Source organism: Brachycentrus maculatus, unplaced genomic scaffold, assembly GCF_059751285.1.
Source record: "Brachycentrus maculatus isolate JH-2025_06_01 unplaced genomic scaffold, ASM5975128v1 h1tg000216l, whole genome shotgun sequence".
NCBI classification, from domain to species: domain Eukaryota; kingdom Metazoa; phylum Arthropoda; class Insecta; order Trichoptera; family Brachycentridae; genus Brachycentrus; species Brachycentrus maculatus.
In genome coordinates this window covers 351,449-375,750 of record NW_028280967.1, presented here as the reverse complement: position 1 = coordinate 375,750, position 24,302 = coordinate 351,449, and the positions used below count along the sequence as shown (strand labels likewise).

General features: G+C 34.0%; 1 protein-coding gene and 1 long non-coding RNA gene across 2 annotated transcripts in view; both read right to left on the bottom strand.

Annotated features, from left to right (window-relative positions):
• The window catches only part of Ca-alpha1D (Ca[2+]-channel protein alpha[[1]] subunit D), a 132,995-nt gene extending 131,057 nt beyond the window's left edge, over window positions 1-1,938 (bottom strand). Inside the window, exon 1 of the mRNA XM_088264161.1 lies at window positions 1,836-1,938. Coding sequence (XP_088120287.1) covers window positions 1,836-1,870 — 35 coding nt within the window. The 5' untranslated portion in view covers window positions 1,871-1,938. The remainder of the gene's footprint in view (window positions 1-1,835) is intronic.
• Window positions 1,939-2,073: 135 nt separating this feature from the next.
• Window positions 2,074-23,822, bottom strand: LOC148306958 (uncharacterized). The gene is made up of 3 exons (XR_015837919.1): window positions 23,586-23,822; window positions 2,946-3,416; window positions 2,074-2,149 (listed from the first exon to the last, which is right to left on the bottom strand). It is a non-coding gene; the product is annotated as an uncharacterized LOC148306958 (long non-coding RNA).
• Between the last annotated feature and the right edge of the window lie 480 nt (window positions 23,823-24,302).

The window sequence follows — 24,302 nt, the reverse complement described above, 5'->3', positions numbered from 1 at the left end:
CTCTTGCTCGTTTACATACATCTGATGCTAGATGCTCAGAAGCAAACGTGTTCAGACGCGCTCAGAGCACACTCTTTCCACTCGTGCTGCAGATAGCGTGCTCGAAAATTCAATAACTGTCAATTTTTAGCATAAGCATGCTTTGCTATTTTTAGCAAATTATGTACACGCATGCTACTAAGTAGCAGTTGCTCAATAAAACATGCTTTTGTGCTTATAATGAGCATGTGTATATAGACCTTAATACCTTTGGCATTTTGGATTGAGAGAAGTGTGTTTGTGATAAAACAGTAACACAAGACGTGCTTCACTTGATTCGAGACATTCACCCTAAGGGTGAAGACTGACCGGAGCATTTCGTCGTAACGTAACACGTTACGATGCGAGCATTCAGGCAGTCAGTACAGCGAGCCGAGCGCTCCATCCATAGTTTCGGATGCTCGGTGATGCTCGCCGCAAGCGATGTTACGACGTTTTATTATGACAAAATGCTCCGGTTAGTCTCCACCTTAACAAAATTAATCATATATAATCTCCAGGTAACAGATAGAGCAATGGAGAGAAAGATGCTAAATATATATCTTAGGGATTGAAAAATGAATGTTTAGATAAGGGAAAAGACAAACATAACAGATGTGGCTCAAAGAATCGCAGAACAAAAATGGAACTGAGCAGGTCATGTGGCACATACATATGTCTGAGAATAGATGAATGAAAATGCTTAACTGGAGGCCTAGAACAGGACGCAGACGCGTGGGTAGGCCCCAGACAAGATGGTCCGATGACATTAGGAATGTGGCGGGCCTGCACTGGAAGGGAGTTGGGTCCAACAGACAACTGTGGAGGTCCAAGAGGGAGGACTTTGTTCAATACTAAACACAAGAAGAAGGCTGAAGTACGTAAGTATTAGTGGTCAATAAAAAGTATTAATATACAGCATGGGTCGGCAACCTGCGGCCCGCGGGCCGCATGCGGACATCTTGGTGCGGCCCGCGAGATTCTCGCCGCAACGCACATGACGGACGATATTATACACAATCGAGTGAAAGGAAGTGAGAAAGGGAGCGAAGGGAATCTCATTGATTTTATTAAATACAATAAATGTCGTTAAAATATACACTTAGCGTTTTATTTTTAAAACTAAAATATTTGTACATAAATATTGTATGTATACCTACTGCAAGTGCGGCCCGCACTGATCCCCATGAAAAATATTTGGCCCTTTTACAACAAAAGGTTGCCGACCCATGATATACAGCATTGAAAGGAATACCTGTTGTTTGTGGTATGTATTACTCAATTTTGGGTTCTTTGCCAAAAACAAAACAAAATAATAGACATAATTGACTGCAGATTTGACATATTATTCCAACTGCCTTGATATCGAATGTTGCGCGGTATGATCGATAATCCTGAAATTATCCGAAACATTGGTCTGTATATTCCCGATAGTTACCTAAGACAGCGTCGACATAGATTGTTTCACATTCCTATACACAGGACCAAGCTGCCGATGGTTATGCCTGTAAGAAGAGCTACCGCTATGTTGAACAATATCACATTGGATATTGATCTGTTCCATGTGTCCGAAGGAGCTTTCCGAAGCGGGATTCTTCTTCACCTTTAAGTCTTCTTGCTTACTTTTAATATGTACGCCTTGAATATTGTTTGTTATGTATATATTTATTTTTTGTTGTTGAATAAATTGTTGTTGATGCAGAAGTGCTTTGAAAATGTTTACGTCTGGATATGGGAAATCTTTCCACGCCATACTAAGCCATGAATCATAGAGCCTGAAGAAGGAAGTAAGTATAGTTGCACAGTATAAAGGATACTTCCACTCGACGACGTCGATGCACAGCTTCCGCATGGGGTTCTTGAGGCCGAGGCAGAAGAGCGCCCGCTGCGGCCGCTCCGGCTGCGGCTTGCCGCCGCGGCGCGCCGGCTTGCGCGCGGCCGGCGACGGCTTGCCCGCCGCGCCAGCGCCCGCGGCGGACGCCGCGCCCGCCACCGAGGCCGCCGCCGCCTCCGCGCCCGCCTCTCCGCCCGCCGCGCCCGCCTCGCCGCCCGCCTCGCCGCCCGCCTCACCGCCTGCCTCGCCCGCGCCGGGCGCCGGGCCCTCCAGCTGCGCGCTCATCGCCGCGCCGGCCTGGGGACAATTGCCATTGCGGTGACTAGAGTAGGTCCCTAACATCGATAACAAACTTGCCAGGTTGGACACCCCAACTAGCCAGCCGGAGGAAGTCGGCAGTTTTATCTGATCTGCAAACGATATTCGCCATTCGTGCATCTCCTCATCCTTACTATACCAGCAGTACGGTGTTATCCGCATACAGCAAGCAGCTAACATACATATTTGTCATTCTCGCTTAGATTCCCATACATTCAATATCTTACAATTACAATTCAATATAAACAATAGTCCATTATACAGATAAAACAACCATGGCGACATTACACAACCCTGTTTTACGCCTTAAACCACGATTGTAATGCCACCATAAACTCGTACACTAGCCGATGCTACCCTTGAGAGAGAAGCAACTGCTTGTATTAACTTATGGTTTACTCTGTATTTGTCCTCTATAATTTTTTAAATATATATATATATATATATATATATATATATATATATATATATATATATATATATATATATATATATATATATATATATATATATATATATATATATATATATATTTGTCTTACCTGGTTAGAGAGAGAAGCAACTGCTTGTATTAACTTATGGTTTACTCTGTATTTGTCCTCTATAATTTTTTAAATTATATATATATATATATATATATATATATATATATATATATATATATATATATATATATATATATATACATATATATATATATATATATATATATATATATATATATATATATATATATATATATATATATATATATATATATATATATTTGTCTTACCTGGTTAGTGTCCTACTCCAAACAGCCGTTTTCCTCGTCTTGAGCACTTTCCCGACAAATATTGAGCGTCGAATCCGAATGCAATCCACCTTTTCTTCCATGCGATTTTCGTATTCCTTCTTCAACAAATCAAATCTCCCTTCTGCTGTCTTCTTCCTCAATCCTATCAGTACTTATCAATACTGAACATTAAATATTTTATAATTACGCTAATGTATACTTTGGTCTGTATATTTTAGTAGAGGACTACGCTTAGGATCAGTTTAAAAGGTACAATGTACGTAATGTAAATCTTACAAATTTGAGTATACTTTATTATTATTTTTAAATTGTATATTTTCAACTGGGCTATGAAGTTGTGCTTATTTGGAGGTGATTGTTTCTTTTAGTATTGTTGTTGTTGGGAGGACTTTGAGTTTAATATAATAAATATGTCGAGTTTTGTGCAGAAGTGTGTTCAGTAGTGGTCCCCTGCAAAAAAAATAAATTAACAAAATTATAATATAAGTATTACATTAATCAAATTATTGTAGAAGTTTGTACGCATAAATGTACATAAGTATATCGCAGTCGTACAGGAGAAAGTGACCAACTAACATAACGTAAAATGTTCAGGAGGGCCATTTAAGTCACTTTTGCTTGGCAAGAAAATAAAAATCAATGCAGTTAGTCATTTTTACCAACTCAATATATTATACTTCCAAGTTTAAAATCCTTTGGGATTTTTTTTCGGGGCAATATGAAGCTAGTAAGATATCAAATAGTCAATGATCACGTTTTAGTAAAAAATGCACTTGGTCACTTTTTCCTGTATGACTACGATATGCTTATTTGAACAACAACAAAAAGAAATCGCATATAGAAGTTGTATTTACCCTTATATTGACACCTTTTACAAGCTAGTTCTTCGGTATTTTTCACTAGAATTTTTTTAGAGTACCTACCGAAAGACAATACATAGGATTTTGGTAACCAAAGGGCGCTTGTGAACTACACGAAATTTTACTGTCCGGCAGTCTGGTTTTTAAAAATAAAAGCGACTACGACAGCTTGGCACAATCGAGTTTAAACACACCGCGATCACGTACGGATCCGAAGAAAGACGGCCAAAAGCACAAACCAATCCAAGCTAATCATTTATCATGCTAACCGGACAAATTCCGGGTAGTGCACAAGCGCTCAAAGGGCGTTTGTCCACTACACGGGATTTCACCGTCCGGCAGTCCGGTTTTGAAAAATGAAAACGACTACGACAGTTTAGCATGATCGAATTTACGCGCAACGTGTTCACGCACCGATCAAAAGCTGCGATCCGAAGAAAGATGCACAAGCCAATCATCGTTTTAAAACGCTAACTGACGTGCCGGACGGTAAAATTCCGTGTAATTCCGTGTAGTGGACAAACGCCCAAAGGGTTTTAATCCGTAAAATACGATAATCCTCAAATTTAGAGGCCTGTGATAATTACGATAGACAAGTAGTCTATTAAAAATACCTTAATAATACCCGGCCCAATAGAAAAAAATATTGAATTCATTTTGCAATTGGTGGGAATCGAAGCCGCGACGCCAGTTTCGCAGTCGAGCGTCTAGCCAACTAACGCCACGACGCCACTGGATAGAGCTGTGCAATCTCGGCATTATTATCCCCGCGTGTACTACCCCTAGCTAAGGGCTCTTCGCGAACAACATCATTAATCTTCAATTCTCACTTACTGCCTAGCCAATCTAGTTGGGACGAACACAAGTGGGTGGGGTGCCTTGTGTTCAGTGTTGCCATATCGCTCACTCCTTTCAAGAACGTCATAAGGAATAATAATTTACAACATTTTGAGTGTGCCCAAATACTTGTTCACAAAATCTAGATTATCTCCAATTACAGGAGTTATTTTCATATTATTTTTTGACATCTCATCAAAGATGAAGAAGAATATGGAAGTCTGGGCATCTTTGATGAGATGTCAAAAAATAATATGAAAATAACTCCTGTAATTGGAGATAATCCAGATTTTGTGAACAAGTATTTGGACACACTCAAAATGTTGTAATTAAATTATCTGGTCAAATTATTAGCTTAATAATAAAAATGAAAATGGTATTCTCATGTGTGTGAATATAATCCAGGATTCGGATCTCACATACTAATATAAGAGTTTCTGCTTAATAAAAAAGCTTCTTTACATCTCACCAATAGATGTCTCTAGTTAAGTTGTAGTGATTCAAGAACATGGTTTCTAAATTGGTTCATATATATAGAACTTCCAAGAATGTGAGTAGTGTGGTTGTCAATAATGGGTAGAATTGGTGAATGTTATACGTGTGTAAAGTGATCACTTAAACCAGCCTATGACGGTCGTCAGCCCCGTAAATGCCCAGACTTCCATATTCTTCTTCATCTTTGATGAGATGTCAAAAAATAATAGGAATAATAATAATAAAATTCATTTTAAATCGAGCCTGCGATATGTGCAATGTAATGCTTAATGAAATAGACATCAATAATGTTTTTTTAATACGTTTGAGAGAAATATTGTTGATGTCTATTTGACTAGTTGATAAAGAAAATTTCTTTTATTTGATAAAAACATGTAATGTAACTTTATTATATAGTCATACTTTTATTTACATGACAGTTTATTTTAATTTTAATTTTCAGATTACTTAAGTGAAAACCTCTAATTGGAATGTATTTTTTTATCATATAATGTTATTTTTGTTAAATATTCTGTTGGTTTTTCAATGAATAAAAAAATAATAATGAAAATATATCGAAATATATTTTTATTTCTTCATCTCTTTTTTATGTTATTTCATGTTTTTATGTTATTAAGTTATCAATTTTATTTTTTAAAAAAATACTATTTTCTGAGAGTCAAGTATTTTTTGTATTTTATATTAACACTATTATTCTAGTTCTACTTATAATACCTATACCCTTATACCCTTTGCTATGACTATATTGTATACCCACACACAGGCCATGCCTTTGTGGGATCTTTTTTTGTATTCATTTTTGTATTTTATTAATATTTTTTTGTATTTGAATTTATGTTATGTAATGCAAAAGAATTTAAACAAAGAAGAAAAAAAAATTATATATATATATATATGTATATATATATATATATATATATATATATATATATATATATATATATATATATATATATAGTATATATATATATGTATATATATATATATATATATATGTATATATATATATGTATATATATATATATGTATATATATATATATATATATATGTATATATATATATATATATATATGTATATATATATATATATATATATATATATATATATATATATATATATATATACATATATATACATATATATATATATATATATATATATATATATATATTTATATATATATATATATATATATATATATATATATATATATATATATATATATATATATATATATATATATATATATATATATATATATATATATATATATATATATATATATATATATATATATATATATATATATATATATATATATATATATATATATATATATATATATATATATATATATATATATATATATATATATATATATATATATATATATATATATATATATATATATATATATATATATATATATATATATATATATATATATATATATTTTGGTTCCCTAATTATGGGACACCCTGTCTGGCAATTCGTATGACCATGTTAATTAAGATCAACTGTATTTATCTGAAATATTTTTTGGTAGAATACACTTGGGTGATGGAGAAATCAGTGATAAAAGTTATACCTGCGCCGGGCCAGACATTGTGGCCCACGGAGCTGCCTTCTAGAATCATACGGGCCAGAATGTCTGGCCTACAGAGTGGTATGAATTAATTTTCCCTAGAATGGTACCTGAAGCGGTGGGTTGATGACGTTCCCTTTTTATAATTTAGGATCAAGTTAACATTAATTATGCCTGATGCCCTATGCACCACTGGGTTCGTATAAGGGTCACAAGAAATAAACCATATTCTCTCTCTCTAACCCTTATCCGCACCCAATGGTGCATAGGGCACTGCATCGTACTGACGCAATGTCATATTGATCGTTAATTATATGAAGGCAAGGTGATCATATCTACGCTTCAGGGACCAGTGCAGAGTAATATTAAATAAATATAAGAGTGTAAATTCACTAATATTTACTCTCACCCCCCCTGGGAATCGAACCCGGGACCTCCAGCACGGTAGCTTAACACGCTGACCATTACACCACGGAGGCGGACTAATAAACTATACATCCTAAGCAAAGGTTAGTGTCGCGGATAATGAAGTCAGAGTTTCTCGGTTCGAACCCACTCTACCACAATTTGATACCTATTTCTAATAATGACCCGCTTAGGCTCACGGCAATAGTATGAAATTTAAGTATTTTTGTAAATAATACAAACATAAATATGTTCATATATATTATTTATAAAATAATAAAAAAAAATACCAATAAAATAATAATAATAATAAAACCCTTATCCGCACCCCAATGGTGCATAGGGCACTGCTTCATATAAACGCAGTGTTATCTCAATCGTTTACACGTGAAGGAAAGGTGATCAGCCCTCCGCTCTAGGTACCAGTCCAGGGTAATATTGAATAAATATTACAGTGTAAAAATCACTTATATTTATTTGACCCCCCCTGGGAATCGAACCCGGGACCTCCAGAACGGTAGCCAAGCGTGCTGACCATTACACTACGGAGGCGAACGAAAAACAAAATTCTAGTTTTATTTTATAAAGTTTATAAAATGTGCCACAAGTATCTGTGAAAAACATTCAAGATTCGTAATAATTATGAGTATTTTAATGTTTTAGAATTGAATAAACAATGATGATGACAAGGTTCTTGTCGAAACCGGTAGGTTAAAGTGTAATTATAATTTTAAAAAAGTGGTTAAAACAAAGTTGTTTAATTTTATAAAGTTTATAAAATGTGCCACAAGTATCTGTGAAAAACATTCAAGATAAGTATTTCATCTAAAGTTGAGAACCTACAATATTTCTTTTAACAAAACATCGTTATCCGATACTCAAGACAAGATATTTTGCTTGCCATTTTGCGACGCAAGCACCTCGAGTTGATTATCCCTGCCCATCCACACTCATCGCTCTTGGGAAACGCAAACTTTGACCTTTTTAAAAAAACATTTTCGCGGAAGTTTCCGCCGATATTCGCCCGACGTTCTCCAGAGCCATGGAAAGGTTGGAATCTCAAGTGTTCTCGGGGAAGATGGATGGAGATTAGATTATAGCGATTGTTCTGTTGGCGTCTTGTTATCTTATAGACATGGATGAAATAATTAACTCCCTCGTATATTAGTAAAAAAAATATAGAAAAAAAGGTTATATATATATATATATATATATATATATATATATATATATATATATATATATATATATATATATATATATATATATATATATATATATATATATATATATATATATATATATATATATATATATATATATATATATATATATATATATATATAATAATAATAAAACCTTTATTCGCACCCCAATGGTGCATAGGGCACTGCTTAATATATAAGCAGTGTTATCTTGATCGTTTACACATGAAGGAAAGGTGATCAGCCCTCCGCTTCAGGTACCAGTCCAGGGTAATATTCAATAAATATTACAGTGAAAAAATCACTTGTATTTATTTGACCCCCCCTGGGAATCGAACCCGGGACCTCCAGAATGGCAGCCGAGCGTGCTGACCATTACACTACGGAGGCGGACAATTATATATATATATATATATATATATATATATATATATATATATATATATATATATATATATATATATATGTATGTGTGTGTGTGTGTGTGTGTGTGTGTACAATATAATATAACCTGTTTAATAAATACAATTTATTTGGGGCGATTAATTATTAAAAGTGATATATTGCGAGTATGTAAAACAAATTAGTGTATCGCATGTCGCAGGAAAACGTGTGTTACTACAACAAAATAAAGTACATTTGCCGAAAATGACCGTTCTACATGAATGTAATGGAAGAGTACTAACGACACTTCGATTTATAGGTGTCTCAATTTGATATGAAACCTCTATCGTTTCTCTTTATATGAAAAAGAAGATGGAAGTCTGAGCATCCCAAACATGATATTTAAACATTTAAAAGCTACTCCCGGTACGTGGAATATTGTGGATGAGTATCATCGTTGAACAACAAACTATACAAAAATATCGAAATCTTCTAGTACACAACCATGATACACGATTTACACACAACGAAGGTGGTCCTAAGAATTAATAATAAATATGGGAGTCGAACACAGCAATATATCGTTCCGAACATTTTTAATTTGTTGCCGACGGATGTTAGAGGTCAAAAAAAAAATGGAACAAAGGCAAATAAAGGAATGGGTGAATGATATAGAGTTAATTTTTTGAAAATTGTAAAACGTTTATATTCTTAATTTTTCTCTCTTTTTTATGTGTATATTAGGTTAAAATGGATAAAAACAATAAAAAAATTATGTAAAAAGAACTCCACCAAAAAATATTTTAAATATTTTTATAATGGTTCTTTAAATAAATGTATAGGTACAATTTATGAAAATAAAAATATAAAAATAAAAACATTTAAAAAAAACAGAGCTTACGACCTGGCATTTGGCTGGTTTAAGCGATCACGTTAAACACTTATGGACGTTCACTATTCTCCCCATTATTGAATTAATTTTATGTACTGTATGTACTTATATATGCACTGTTGTTGGATACATTCTCTACTCACGACGTTTTGAGTGTGTCCAAATACTTGTTCACAAAATCTGGATTACCTCCAATTACAGGAGTTATTTTCATATTATTTTTTGACATCTCATCAAAGATGAAGAAGAATATGGAAGTCTGGGCATTTACGGGGCTGACCACCGTCATAGGCTAGTTTAAAAGCTTCTTTTCATCTCACCAAGAGATGTCTCTAGTGAAGTTCTAGTGATTCAAGAACAAGGTTTCAAAATTGGTTCATATATATAGAACTTCCAAGAATTTGTGTAGTGTGGTTGTCAATAACGGGTAGAATTAGTGAATGTTACACGTGTGTAAAGTGATCACTTAAATCAGCCTATGACGGTCGTCAGCCCCGTAAATGCCCAGACTTCCATATTCTTCTTCATCTTTGATGAGATGTCAAGAAATGATATATTCTCTACTCCACAAAGTTAATGTGGAATCAAAAAATAATATAAAAAAAGAGATAATTTTCCTTTCTTTTTTTTAATGTGATTTACACTGATTGACTTATGAAGCGTCCGCCCCTTATTTACATATCAGATTCCGCGAACAATTATTTTGTACGCAAGGCAATATTCAAATTAACTATCGGGCGCCAAAAATATTGCGGTATTAACAAGATAATGTGGATAAAATAGAAGTTTGTTACGGGTCAATTGATTTGTTATGGCGCCTTCACCAGATAACACGAATTTACATATCGCTCACTCCTTTCAAGAACGTCATAAATCAAAAAACTTGATTTTTCAGGAGAACGTATTTTAAAGTTTAAATATATAATACAATGTTTAAAAATAAATATCAAACCATTTACTGAACTATTTACTGTGCAACAGATTTTTTTAGGTAAAACCTGAAGGTTTTTTCTCCATTTGAAAAATATTTTAAAAAATAATTAAACAATACCTTTTCGTCAAAATGCAAAAACAACACTTTCTGCCCTATAGCGGGTAAATATTAAGTTAAAAATATGCCTCTTTTGCTGGGACATAGTACATTTTCTGGGCATTCCGAAAACATGCACAACTGAAAATTGACGATTTTTGATTTATGACGTTCTTGAAAGGAGTGAGCGATATAACAATAGCTATGAAGTAAATATAGCACAAGATCAAAAACGTGGAAACACATCAAACAAAATCAAACATATGCCAAGCTTGGTCAAAGGAACTATGTTGTTTTTTTACATCCCAACATAGATGAAGAATATAATTTTAAGTTTGAGCATTTCCGGGCTTACGACCGTCATAGGCTGGTTTAAACCAGCCCATGACGGTCGTAAGCCCTGTAAATGCCCAGACCTTCCTATTCTTCTTCATCTATGTTGAGATGTCGAAAAAAAATATGTTAAAAAAAACTCCTTAGTTATCACTTTACACACGTGTAACATTCACCAATTCTACCCATGATTGACAACCACACAGCTCAAATTCTAGTGTAGTGGACAAACGCCCTTATGGATTCGAAAATAATCATTTTGAAAAATAAGAGACAGTCTAATATTCATTCAAACCCTTAACCGCACCCCAATGGTGCATAGGGCACTGCATCACATAAACGCAGTGTTATCTTGATCGTTAACACATAAAGGAAAGGTGATCAGCCCTCCACTTCCGGTACCAGTCCAAGGTAATATTGAATAAACATAAGAGTAAAAAGATCACTTATATTTATTTGACCCCCCCCTGGGAATCGAACCCGGGACCTCCAGGACGGTAGCCGAGCGTGCTGACCATTACACTACAGAGGCGGACATACATAAAAGTATATAATATACATAAATGAAAGTTTCTCCATCATCCCTTCATAGTGTGCGGGTGTGTGTATCATGTGATTGCAGAAACTAGGTCTTCTCTCCATTGTGAACCGTTTAAACTTTGACCTACCGAGTGTTCCATTCCGTAATGGAATGCGGTCATCCAAACGGACGTATTTGACTTTCATCGTTCAATCCGAATTGAAGTATGTATCTATCAATTTAATCCTACGTCCGATTCATACGGTATACAGTCATAATCCACAATCTACCCCTTCTTGGTATAGAGTAATCCACAAATCTACCCCTACTAGGTATTTAGAGTCATACTCCACAAATCGTCAATTTTTATCTTATTAAACTTTATAAAATTAAACAACTTTGTTTTAACCACTTTTTATTATAAGTACACTTCAACTTACCGGTTTCGATAAGAGACTTGTCATCATCAGGGTTTATTAAATTCTAAAACATTAAAAACATTAAAATACTCATAATAATTATTATTTGACAAGGTTCTTGTCGAAACCGGTTGGTTAAAACGATGTTGTTTAATTTTCTATCTGCGAAAAACATTCAAAAAATATTATTTTATTATTTTTTTTTTAAGATAAAATATTTGTGTTTTTATTATTTACATAAATATTTCAATTACATACTATTTCTGTGAGCCTAAGCGGCTCATTATTAGAAATAGGTATCAAATGTGGTAGAGTAGGTTCGAACCGAGAAACTCTGACTTAAGAGTTCGCGACACTAGCCACGGGACCACGACCCGACACTTGTTTTATGTTTAAATTCACGCATCTCCTCATACATAACCCCCGATTATTTCGACTCCTAACCTCCTGTAACATCACACTTTGTAGCTTACGATTATCTACGTAGAAGGATCGATATGTCGCTCACTCCTTTCAAGAACGTCATAAATCAAAAAACTTGATTTTTCAGGAGAACGTTTTTAAAGTTTAAAAATATAACACAATGTATTAAAAATAAATATCAAGCCACTTATTTAACTTTTTTCTGTGCAACAGATCTTGAGATCAGAGGCAAACCTGAAGGTTTTTTCTCCATTTGAAAAATAAATAATATGTTATAAAAAAAATTTAACAATTCCTTTTCTTCAAAATGCAAAAACAACATTATCTGCCTTGTAGCGGGTAAATTTTAAGTTAAAAATATGCCTCTTGCTGGGATATAGTACATTTTCCTGGCATTCCGAAAACATGCAAAACTGAAATTGACGATTTTTGATTTATGACGTTATCATCGAAATTAGTCATATCCAAACGGAAGAAAAAAAAAACATTTTCGTGACCGATCGAATTAAGGCTGCAGCAGGCACCTCAGTGGTTGGAGCGCTACGTGCAGCGCAGTCAAGGGATAACTGGAGAAGAGACATTGCTTCCACAAGGGTCACAACCCTCAGTAATGAGCAGTTAGAGGATGAAGACATTTTGATTTATTGTCTTATGTGTTTCGATACATCCAGCATACCTATGCGAAACTTACAACATTTTGAGTGTGTCCAAACACTTTTTCACAAATCTGGATTATCTCCAATTAAACGAGTTATTTTTCATATTACAGGAGTTATTTTCATGTTTTTCATCTCACCAATAGATCGGCTGTCCAAACTCAAAACACAGTAAGGGACATTTTTTTGTAGTACGTTTTTTTGTCCAAAAATGCAAAAAAAACATATCACAAAAAAATGTCCCTTACTGTGTATTAAGTTTGGACAGCCGAGATGTCTCTAGTAAAGTTCTAGTGATTCAAGAACAATGTTTCATAATTGGTTCATATACTTATATGGAACTTCCAAGAATTCGAATAGCGTGGTTGTCAATAATGGGTAGAATTGGTGAATGTTATGCGTGTATAAAGTGATTACTTTAACCAGCTTATGACGGTCGTCAGCCCCGTAAATGCCCAGACTTTCATATTCTTCTTCATCTTTGATGAGATATCAAAAAACAGTTATATTTCCGCTATATTTATAAGTAAATGTGTTTTCTGTATCAATTTGTGACAACCTTGAATATTTAAACTGTGTTTTTCTGAGCAAACGCCACACGATGTATGTTTGGAAAGTTTTCATAATATCCTTTATATCTATATACAAAAAAAATTAAGTATTATTTTTGTTGAAAAATCACGGCCTGCTGGGCACGGCCATATTAATACTTTCCAGTTTTGAAAGGGTTAGTAAAAATCTTGAGGAGTTCGCGAGTTTGCACCGAACTATTTCGGGTCCCGTTGGACCGCGGCGGGGCGGCAGCGGGTTGAACGCGCGTCGCGCGTCGCGGGTCCCGTAAAAAGCGAACACCTCGGTCAGCGGGCCGCTTTGATAGCTTGTAAAAAGTTGTGTATATTACACCGTTTATTTCCCGCGAGTGCTGGCGGCCGCGCTGGCGTCGTGCCAGGCGACGCGTCTGCCGATGCCCCCGATAGCGCATAGGAATAGGACCGCGACAATCGGACATTATCTCGCCGGACGTTTCCACACACACTGCATGTGACCTAACCGTGGCTACGACATTTTTGGTTAATATCCTAGTTATTCCGGAGAAATGAGCAGGGTGTTTGTGCACTACACGGATTTTTACCGTCCGGCAGACCGGTTTTTAAAAATAAAAGCGACTAATATAGTTTAGCGTGATCGAATTTACGTGCACCGTGATCACGCACTGATCGAGCGCACCGATCCGGAGAAAGATGGACAAAAGCACAAGCCAATCATCGTTTTATCATGCTAACTGAAGTGCCGGACGGTAAAATCCCGTGCAGTGCACAAACGCCCTAAGGGCGTTTGTTCACTACACGGAATTGCACAGAATTTTACCGTCCGGCACATAACGACGATTGGTTTGGATTGGCATGCGCTTTTGTCCATATTTCTTCGGATCGGTGCTCTTGATCGGCGCGTTAACACGTTGCGCGTAAATTCGATCACGGTAAACTGTCGTAACCGGACTGCCGGACGGTTAAATTCCGGGTAGTGGAGAAGCCCCCTTGGGGCGCTTGTTATTCATCTGAGAGATCGCATTCTGACTGCATTCAGTCTACTTTCATCCTGTTTTTGACAGACACGTTACAAAGTGATCACTTTACACACGTGTAACATTCACCAATTCTACCCACGATTGACACTACTCAAATTCTTGGAACTTCTATTTTTCAAATTCGAAACAAAGTACTTCATTCACTAGAATTTCACTAGACATCTATGGTGAGATGAAACTCTAAATTGGAGATAATCCAGATTTGTGAACAAGTTTTGGACACACTCAAAATTTTGTGAATATTAACTCCATATTATAGGAAAATAGCAGCAAAGAAAATACTTAACATAAACAAAACAGCGAAGTAACGTAACTAACATCTTTGCAAATACACGATGTCTGTATTTCAAAAACATAAACGGAAAGGTTGATTTAACTGAAGCCCCAAATTATTATATATAATTTATCCGAAGAAAAAATACATATGGTAACACTAAGCATAGCGTGAAAACGCAACAAATATTAAAATATAATATTTTTTTGAAAATAAATAGCAAGTACTTAAAAACTCACCTTTCAGTAAAAAACTGTCAGTAAAATAAAATATTTTCAGGTTTCACCAAACACATTAATATTTCATTGTTAATCAAACACTTAACTAATATTTAAAACACACAAAACGGATTATTTTGACATCACTGTTAGAATTCTACGCAATTGTATATATTTCATTTAAGTTCTATCTAAGAATGCACCTCTTGTTAATTAAAAAATGTTTATTTTTGTAAATAGTCTGCAAACAGAAAAGTGCGTTTTTCAGGGATGTAAAAATGTATATGAATCATGAAAAAAAACTGTTTTGATCTGTGTAATTGTCTTAAATGTTGTAATTGGCACAGTTTATTCGGTAAGGGATACAAAGATCAATGTGATTTTTTTTCAGACGTTGGTTTTTGTTATTATTGGCGTGAAATGCGTTTGTTTGAACGTGTTATTATGGCGTTCACCCGTTTTCCAGATGACGACATCGTGTAAAGCTTCGTATCCCGTTACACTTGCATCTTTTCCCCGAAGCGATCCAAGGACGAAAATGAACCATTTTCGCCGACCGCAAAACGCATCATTGACAAACGAAAAAAAACACAATCTGTTAGCAATGTCCGACTGCAATATGCACAGAGCTCCGAGCGGAAAATTGGATTCAGGCGAAGAAAAACACCGGATATGAAGAAAATCCTTCTAGAATATCGTCACAGCGCTTCGAAGGAGAATGGCGGCATTATATCTCTACCCACATCGGTTCGAAGGCTTGTTTTGACACGTTTTACCTCGTATTGTAATGTAATTTTGACGGACACCGCACTTAAATGTATTCGGGGTACGTTAATTTTTCGTACAATATCAGTAATGAGCTTTTCTCTCGCTCTGACGCGAGGCAAAGCTCGGGAAACGAACAGAGACGCGATGCGCAAACGTCAGATTTTTCCGGAAACTGCCGAAGGGCTCCGACTGACCGAGTTATTTCTCCACCACGCCTCGTTACTGGCCTGAAGTTGGCTATATTTCATGTTCATATGTTGTGCTTTCACTGGTTTCGAGTAAATATACTTAGGTACTTTTCACCACTGGCGTGAAGTTGGATGCGAGCTGTCAAAATTTTATGATTGATTTCCTAGAGTTTTATTATTGCCTAGTTTTTCGAAGCGATATATCTCTACCCACTCCGGACATGACAAAACATATGTAACGAAAAATTCAGTGTGTCCAATTTTTTTTCACAAATTCTAGATTTTCTCCACTCAGGAGTTTTCGAATGAAGATAAATAATAATAAATTATAAATTTATGAATTTTGAGAAGGGATAACTTTTGAGTGTGCATTTTTATGGACCTTACTCCAAGACATTAAAAAAAAAACAAAACGTTACTTACAAAATAAATATAAAAAACCTATGAAAATAGCAAATTGTATCGATCTTCCTAAAGGTACGAGTAATGAAAAACGCCTTTTCCATGAAATTTTTATAGCTTTTCAGGAAAATTACAAAATATTGAATAACGCTTCTAATAATACAAGAGTGAAATAAAAATAAACGCACATTACTTTTATATTACTACCTAACTAACTAGCTAACCATCGCGCCACTTCACTGCGGGGGTAGGCAGAGAGAATGGAACGCCACACCTATCTGTCTTTGCAAGCATTATTTGCGTCTTCTACGCTGATGTATGATAGATATAAGAACGATGAAATTAGGAAACAATGTAAGGCTGAGATAAGCATTATCGATAAAATCAAGACAGGTATGTTGAGATGGTTTGGGCGTGTGGAACGAGTGAGTGAAAAAAGAACGGTAAAGCAAATGTATGAAGCGAATGTAGTTGGAACAATGAGCAGAGGAACACCGAGGAAAACTTGTCATGATCAGGAATTTCAAATATTTGAAAGCGGTCAGGAGTCGGAGTAATCTGCGGTGGTCTTATGGTTAGCATGTTTATCTACCGCGCTGGAGGTCGCGGTTCGATTCCCAGGGGAGGGGGTGATAAAGAATACGAGGGATTTTACTCTAATATTTACTTAATAACCCTGAACTGGTACCTGAAGCGCAGTATTGCCTCGCTTTCATGTAAATGATCAAAATAACACTGCACCAATACGGCACTGCAGTGCCCTGTGTACCATTGTGTACGAATAAGGGTTAGAAGAAAAAGGAGTGTCGGGTTGCGGTTCCGTGGTTAGTGTCGCGGACTTTTGAGTCAGATTTTTCGAGTTCGAACCTGCTCCACTGCAATAGTATCAAATAGAGATATTTTTGTAAATACTAAAAGCAGAAATATTTCTCTTTTAAAATAAAAAAATAAAGAATGTATGAGGAGGTCAATGAATGTGAAACAAGCGAAGAATGTTTGCAAAGACAGATCGGTGTGGCGTTCTATTTTCTCTGCCTGCCTGTTGGTTTTATTTAAAGAGAAACATTTATGTTTTTATTATTAACAAAAATACTTCAATTTCATACTATTTCTGTGAGCGTGAGTGGCTCATTATTAGAAATAGGTATCGAATTGTGGTAGAGTGGGTTCGAACCGAGAAACTCTGACTTAAGAGTCCACGACACTAACCACTAGACCACAACCCGACATAGTTAGGGTGCTTGTCCACTACCCGGAATTCCGTGTGATTCCGTGTAATTTTACTGTTCGGCACGCCAGTTAGCGTTTTAAAACGACGATTGGCTTGGATTGACTTGTGCTTTTGTCCACCTTTCTTTGGATCGGTGCGTGAACACGTTGCGCGTAAATTCGATCGTAAAATCGTCGTTTTAAAACGCTAACTGATGTGCCGGACGGTAAAATTACACGAAATTCCGGGTAGTGGACAATCACCCTTAGTTAGTTTAATACGCTTTGCGTATTTTATTTTAGCCGTATGCAAATGGGATTCCTTAGTCTGGGAGGAATGTAATGAGGAGCACGCCGGGATGAGTCAGACGCGTGAGGGATACGAGGGTATCGGAGAGAGACCGAGAAAGAACGAGGCGGAGTTGATGAGCTCGCAGCAGTGGCGAGTGGGCGGACAGTGTTACAAATAATCTCTCGGGCCTGCCCGGCAAAACACCGTAAACGTCAACAGCAAAAAAATGTATTTATTCTTTTATTATTATTTTTTTTAATTTTAAAGAATAGTTAAATCAATCAAGTCATTCGCATAAATGAGAATAAAGGGCTAAGGTGTCAGATTTCTGGTGATCCGTTATTTATTTACATATTTCGAATTTTGATGTGAAGTGTTGAGGCATCTAAGTTTATACAGCGAATAAAATATAAAATAAATGATTTAAAAAAAAAAAAGAATAATAATAATATATATATATATATATATATATATATATATATATATATATATATATATATATATATATATATATATATATATATATATATATATATATATATATATATATACATATATATATATATATATATATATATACATATATATATATATATATATATATATATATATATATATATATATATATATATATATATATATATACATATATACATATATACATTCAAATAAATATTAATGATTTTTTCACTCTAATATTTATTCAATACTACCCTGGACTGTTACCTGAAGCGGAGGGCTGATCACCTTTCCTTCGTGTGTTAATGATCAATATAACACTGCGTCTATATGACGCAGTGCCCTATGCACCGTGGGGTGCAGATAAGGGTTCGAATAAATGAATGAATATATATACATATATATATATATAAATATATATATATATATATATATATATATATATATATATATATATATATATATATATATATATATATATATATATATATACATATATATGTATATATATACATTTCCATATACATAAACATGTAAGAAATTTATGTAACAATATACATTTGCCTCATTTTTATTTTATAAAAAATGTTTCAACGTTTATAAAAGTTTTCCCTCAAATTGGCAGATGCGACGTTTTGCGCGGTAGGGTGTAGGAGTTAGTTAAATCGTTAATCCCGGGAAAATCGTTAGTCGATATAACGAGTATATCAGTCGACAGCCATAACACCCAAACGGGTCATTATTTACACCGAAACGCACCCATATTTACATATTTACCATACTGTTATTTCACACCCAATTTACACTCAATTAATGCTGCAGTAACACTCTGATTATCTTGGAGTTTATCGGTCTAAAAATAAACTAATTTACTAACCATCACGCCGCTTCCCGCAGGGGTAGGCAGAGAGAATATAACGCCACACCAATATGTCTTTGCATACTATCACATTCGTGCATCTATCCACACATAACCGCCGATCATTCAATGATCAGAATGAAAAATAGAAATTACTCATCGGGAATATTATATGTATATGGTATATGACTTATGTATGTAATATGTTTTGAAATGAATAAATAAAAATTCCGACTCATGACCTGACAACACCAATACCAATGCCAACTTTTCATTGGTCTTCCTCTGCTACTATTGCCAACCACATAAATTCGACTCATAAATTTGTTTTATTGTTCTTTCTTCATTAATTCGATTCACATCCCCAAACCATGTATCATACACTGTTTTGTGTGTATATATTATATTCTCGGCTCCGTAGTGTAATGGTCGGGACGCTCGGCTACTTTTCTGGAGGTCCCGGGTTCGATTCCCAGGAGGGGGTCAAATAAGTGATTTTTTCACCGTAATATTTATTTAATATTACCCTGGACTGATACCTGAAGCGGAGGGCTGATCACCTTTCCTTCATGCGTTAACAACGATCAAGATAATGCACCCTATGCACCATTTGATGCGTATAAGGGTAAGAAAAATCATGAGAAGATATTACAAAAATAGTGTAAATTCACCCCACCCCCTATTAAATTTATATAAGTGATTTTTCACTCTAATGTTTACTTGATATTACCCAGGATTGGTACCTGAAGCGAAGGGCTGATCACCTTCCCTTCGTGTGTAAACGATATACATAGATAACCCCTACGTTTATATGATGCAGTGCCCTATGCACCATTGGGGTGCGATAAGGTTTTTTTTTTAAATGTTTATTCAATATTAACCTGGACTGGTACCTGAAACGGAGGGTTGATCACCTTTCCTTCATGTGTAAACGATCAAGATAACACTGCGTTTATATGACGCAGTGCCCTATGCACCATCGGGTGCGGATAGAGGTTTGAGGTATAAGAAGTGTATAAAATTAAGGCCACGGCCACGATATAAGCGTTTATAGTGCGAACATTTTTTTAAAATTACCTAACGTCCAAGCGACTCTGAAATCTAGCTACGGCTTATGCAACACCGTTTATCATGTCCCTACTCAGGCTTCAACTTTATAAGTTTCATAGCCTATGCCTACTCGTGAGTGGATTTACTCTTTATGTTTAAAGTTACTATAATTTCATGTGATTCATGAGTGAAAATTATAGACAAAAACACTCGCTAGCGGTTCCGACCACGTTTTCCTTCTCCTCGACTACCAAGGATGTAAGAAGCACGTGGCTACAAGGATATTCGTGGAGGGAGAGGGGTGGGAGGGAACACCTGCCTAGCCGTCGCTTGTTTGCATCGCGACCGAGGTGTAAACAACACGTGCAATATTACGCAATAATTTCACATTATTACGTATCTACATGAAATGTTTTGCAATAGTCCCTTTGCGTTATTGTTGTATGGTATATTTGTGACAATAATAATGTTGTTTACAGCTTTCAAGCAAGGTGTACACCAAGGGTGGCCAACCCACGGCCCGCGGGTGCCTACTTGCGGCCCGCGGAGCAAATTACACATTTTTTCCTTAAGTGTACACAAAACCACCAAAAGAACATTCCATCATGCGTAGTTCGTATCATATCCCATATATGAAAGTATTTCACTATCCTGACAATTTTAAGATCCATAATGGCGTCAAGTAGTAAAGACGTTGGACTAAAGAAGAGAAGAGTAACAGAAGAACTGATTAAGACAGATGGATGGTAGAATTTAAAACAAAGCCAACATGCCTGATATGCAATGATTATGTTTCTATCTTGAAAAAGTAATACATACATTGATCGGCATTAAGAGGCTTAACATGTAAATAAGTTTGAAAAGTACCTAATAAATATGTTTATATAATATATCTCATTTCTATACTCTGGCCCGGCTACAGAAAATGTTTGCTACCCGTGGTGCACACCTTCAAAAACAAATACTAAATTAAAACTAACTAACCATTATGACGCTCCCCGTAGGGGTAGCCAGAGAGAATATAACGCCACAACACACTATATTTGCATACATTCTTCGACCCTCTTTCACATTTATGCATCCCAGTATGGAATGGGGTAATAAGACATACCTTAGAGTTGAAGACTTCTAGAAGAAGTGATAATTTGCGAACATTCTCCGCCTCTTATGCATCTCCTCATACACATTCGCCAATTATTCCGACTGACCACTTTCAAGTACCTACATATTTGAAATACTCGATCAAGCCAATATATTCTCGGCCTTGCTCTGATCTTATATCCAATTACATTCATAAATACTAAATTATATATATATATATATATATATATATATATATATATATATATATATATATATATATATATATATATATATATATATATATATATATATATATATATATATATATATATATATATATATATATATATATACATATATATATATATATATATATATATATATATATATATATATATATATATATATACATATATATATATACATATATATATATATATATATATATATATATATATATATATATATATATATATATATATATATATATATATATATATATATATATATATATATATATATATATATATATATATATATATATATATATATATATAATATATATATATATATATAATATATATATATATATATATATATATATATATATATATATATATATATATATATATATATATATATATATATATATATATATATATATATATATATATATATATATATATATATATATATATATATATATATATATATATATATATATATATATATATATATATATATATATATATATATATATATATATATATACATATATCGCTCACTCCCCTTCAACAACGTCATATTTTAAAAATCGTCAATTTTCAGTTGTGCATGTTTTCGGAATGCCCAGAAAATGTACTATATCCCAGCAAAAGCGGCATATTTTTATCTTAACATTTACCCGCTACAGGCTAGAAAGTGTTGTTTTTGCATTTTGAAGAAAATGTATTGTTTAATTATCTTTTTTAAATGTACTAAATATTTTTCTAAAGGAGAAAAATCATTCAGGTTTTACTTAAAAAAATCTGTTGCACAGTAAAAAATTCAATAAGTGGCTTGATTATATTTTTAATACATTTTAATATATTATTAAACTTCAAAAACGATCTCTTGAAAAATCTGTTTTTTTATGTGAAGTTGTTGAAAGGAGTTATCGATATATGAAAATATAAATAAATTAATATAAATAAATTTAAATGAATTAATTGAAATATATGCAAGTATACAATTTCACAATGAATTGACATTGTAAGTTCCCAACCGCATTCCCAGATCTGATACAGAAGGATATAGGCTTCCTGACCTCTCTAGCAAAGCGATTTTATTATGAACTAAATAGCGGAAAAAATGTGATCCAAATTGTATACCGATTTTACCTGGAATTTACGCAGTAACCATTGAAAATTATTGTTACACTTTTGTAAAATTTCCACCATTTTCACTACTAAATATGACATAGTGAAACTGCATTTTATATAATAAAATAACAATTATACATATATTTTCATGGACATGGTCCCAGTATGATGATGCAGTAACGACAAAACTCGGTCACTGGTCAAATAAAATAAATGTGGAAAATCTATAAAAAGTTGCGATTTTATGATGTAATACTTATAATTTACGTATTATTTCGTTTGTACTTATGGTTTTACTAGCATTATACGGGCTTGATTTCAAACATTTGCGTAGTGTTAAAAAATTTACCTGTTTAAAGAAAAATAATACTTAGAAATACTTAATAAAATAATCTTTACATTAGTTTGAAAATGCCAAAACAAGGCGAAAAAATTGTCACAAATTTAAATAATGTGTTTTCAACAGTGAAATGAAATTCCGCACACTCTAAAAAGTTTGATTTTAACAAAATAGGCAAAATATTATAAAGGCATTTTAGGCAAAGTAAAGGAATGGATCAAGAGTTGATACTGTGAAAATTGTAAAATAGTTTATAATTTATAATTTTCTTTCTTTATTTTTTGTGCGTAGGTAGGTTAAAATAGATATTTAAAAAAGTCTACCAAGACACGCAAGGTGTCTTGGTGGGTCGCTGCAAAAAGATTATGATAATTATGTTTATGAATTTTCAAATTAATGTATATATATATTTATATGTACATATATATAGTTAACAAATAAATGTTTCAATAAAACAAAAATGTTGATATAAAAAATAATACCTTTATATGGATGGAAGATTATTGTCACAATTTGGTCGAGTTTGTACACTTTCCAGCACTTCACAGATCCGATAACCGCGTGCACTTTTCACTATTAAATCAATCACACACTTGTCCGAATCACGAAGCACTTTCTGTTATTTTCAGACATTGTCACTCACTTCTCCACCAGTTAGCGCACTAATACGAAAATAACTTTTCAACAACTGCGAGCGCGGCGACACTTTCAACCGCCAGGGCAACCGATTCCGACACACTGACACTGAAGCGGGCGGGAAACGGCCGCGGAGCTTTCAAACACCGCCGTTTCCAGTGCCTCCTGTATACAGGCCTATACCAATTTTCATCGTGACTGCAAAAAACTTAGAAAATATTACGATAGAGAAAGATATTGGAAATATGTATAACTGGTGACAACCAAATTGGGTTTAAAAAGTAATCGGGAACGGAATTAACAATATTCAATATAAAAAGCGTAATATTATAAATAATATTAAAACTATTAATATAATATTTAATTTAATTAATAATTTATTTAATATTTATTTCATTTAATTATATTTTATCATACACATTATGACAAATTACAATAATGTGCCCTCACTGAGTTTTCTCGTGCCTAGGGCACATTTTACAATACTTATTTATAAAACTACAATAAGTGAAGAAACAAAAGAAAAACAAATTTATGAAGCGAATGTGGTTGGTTATAGAAAC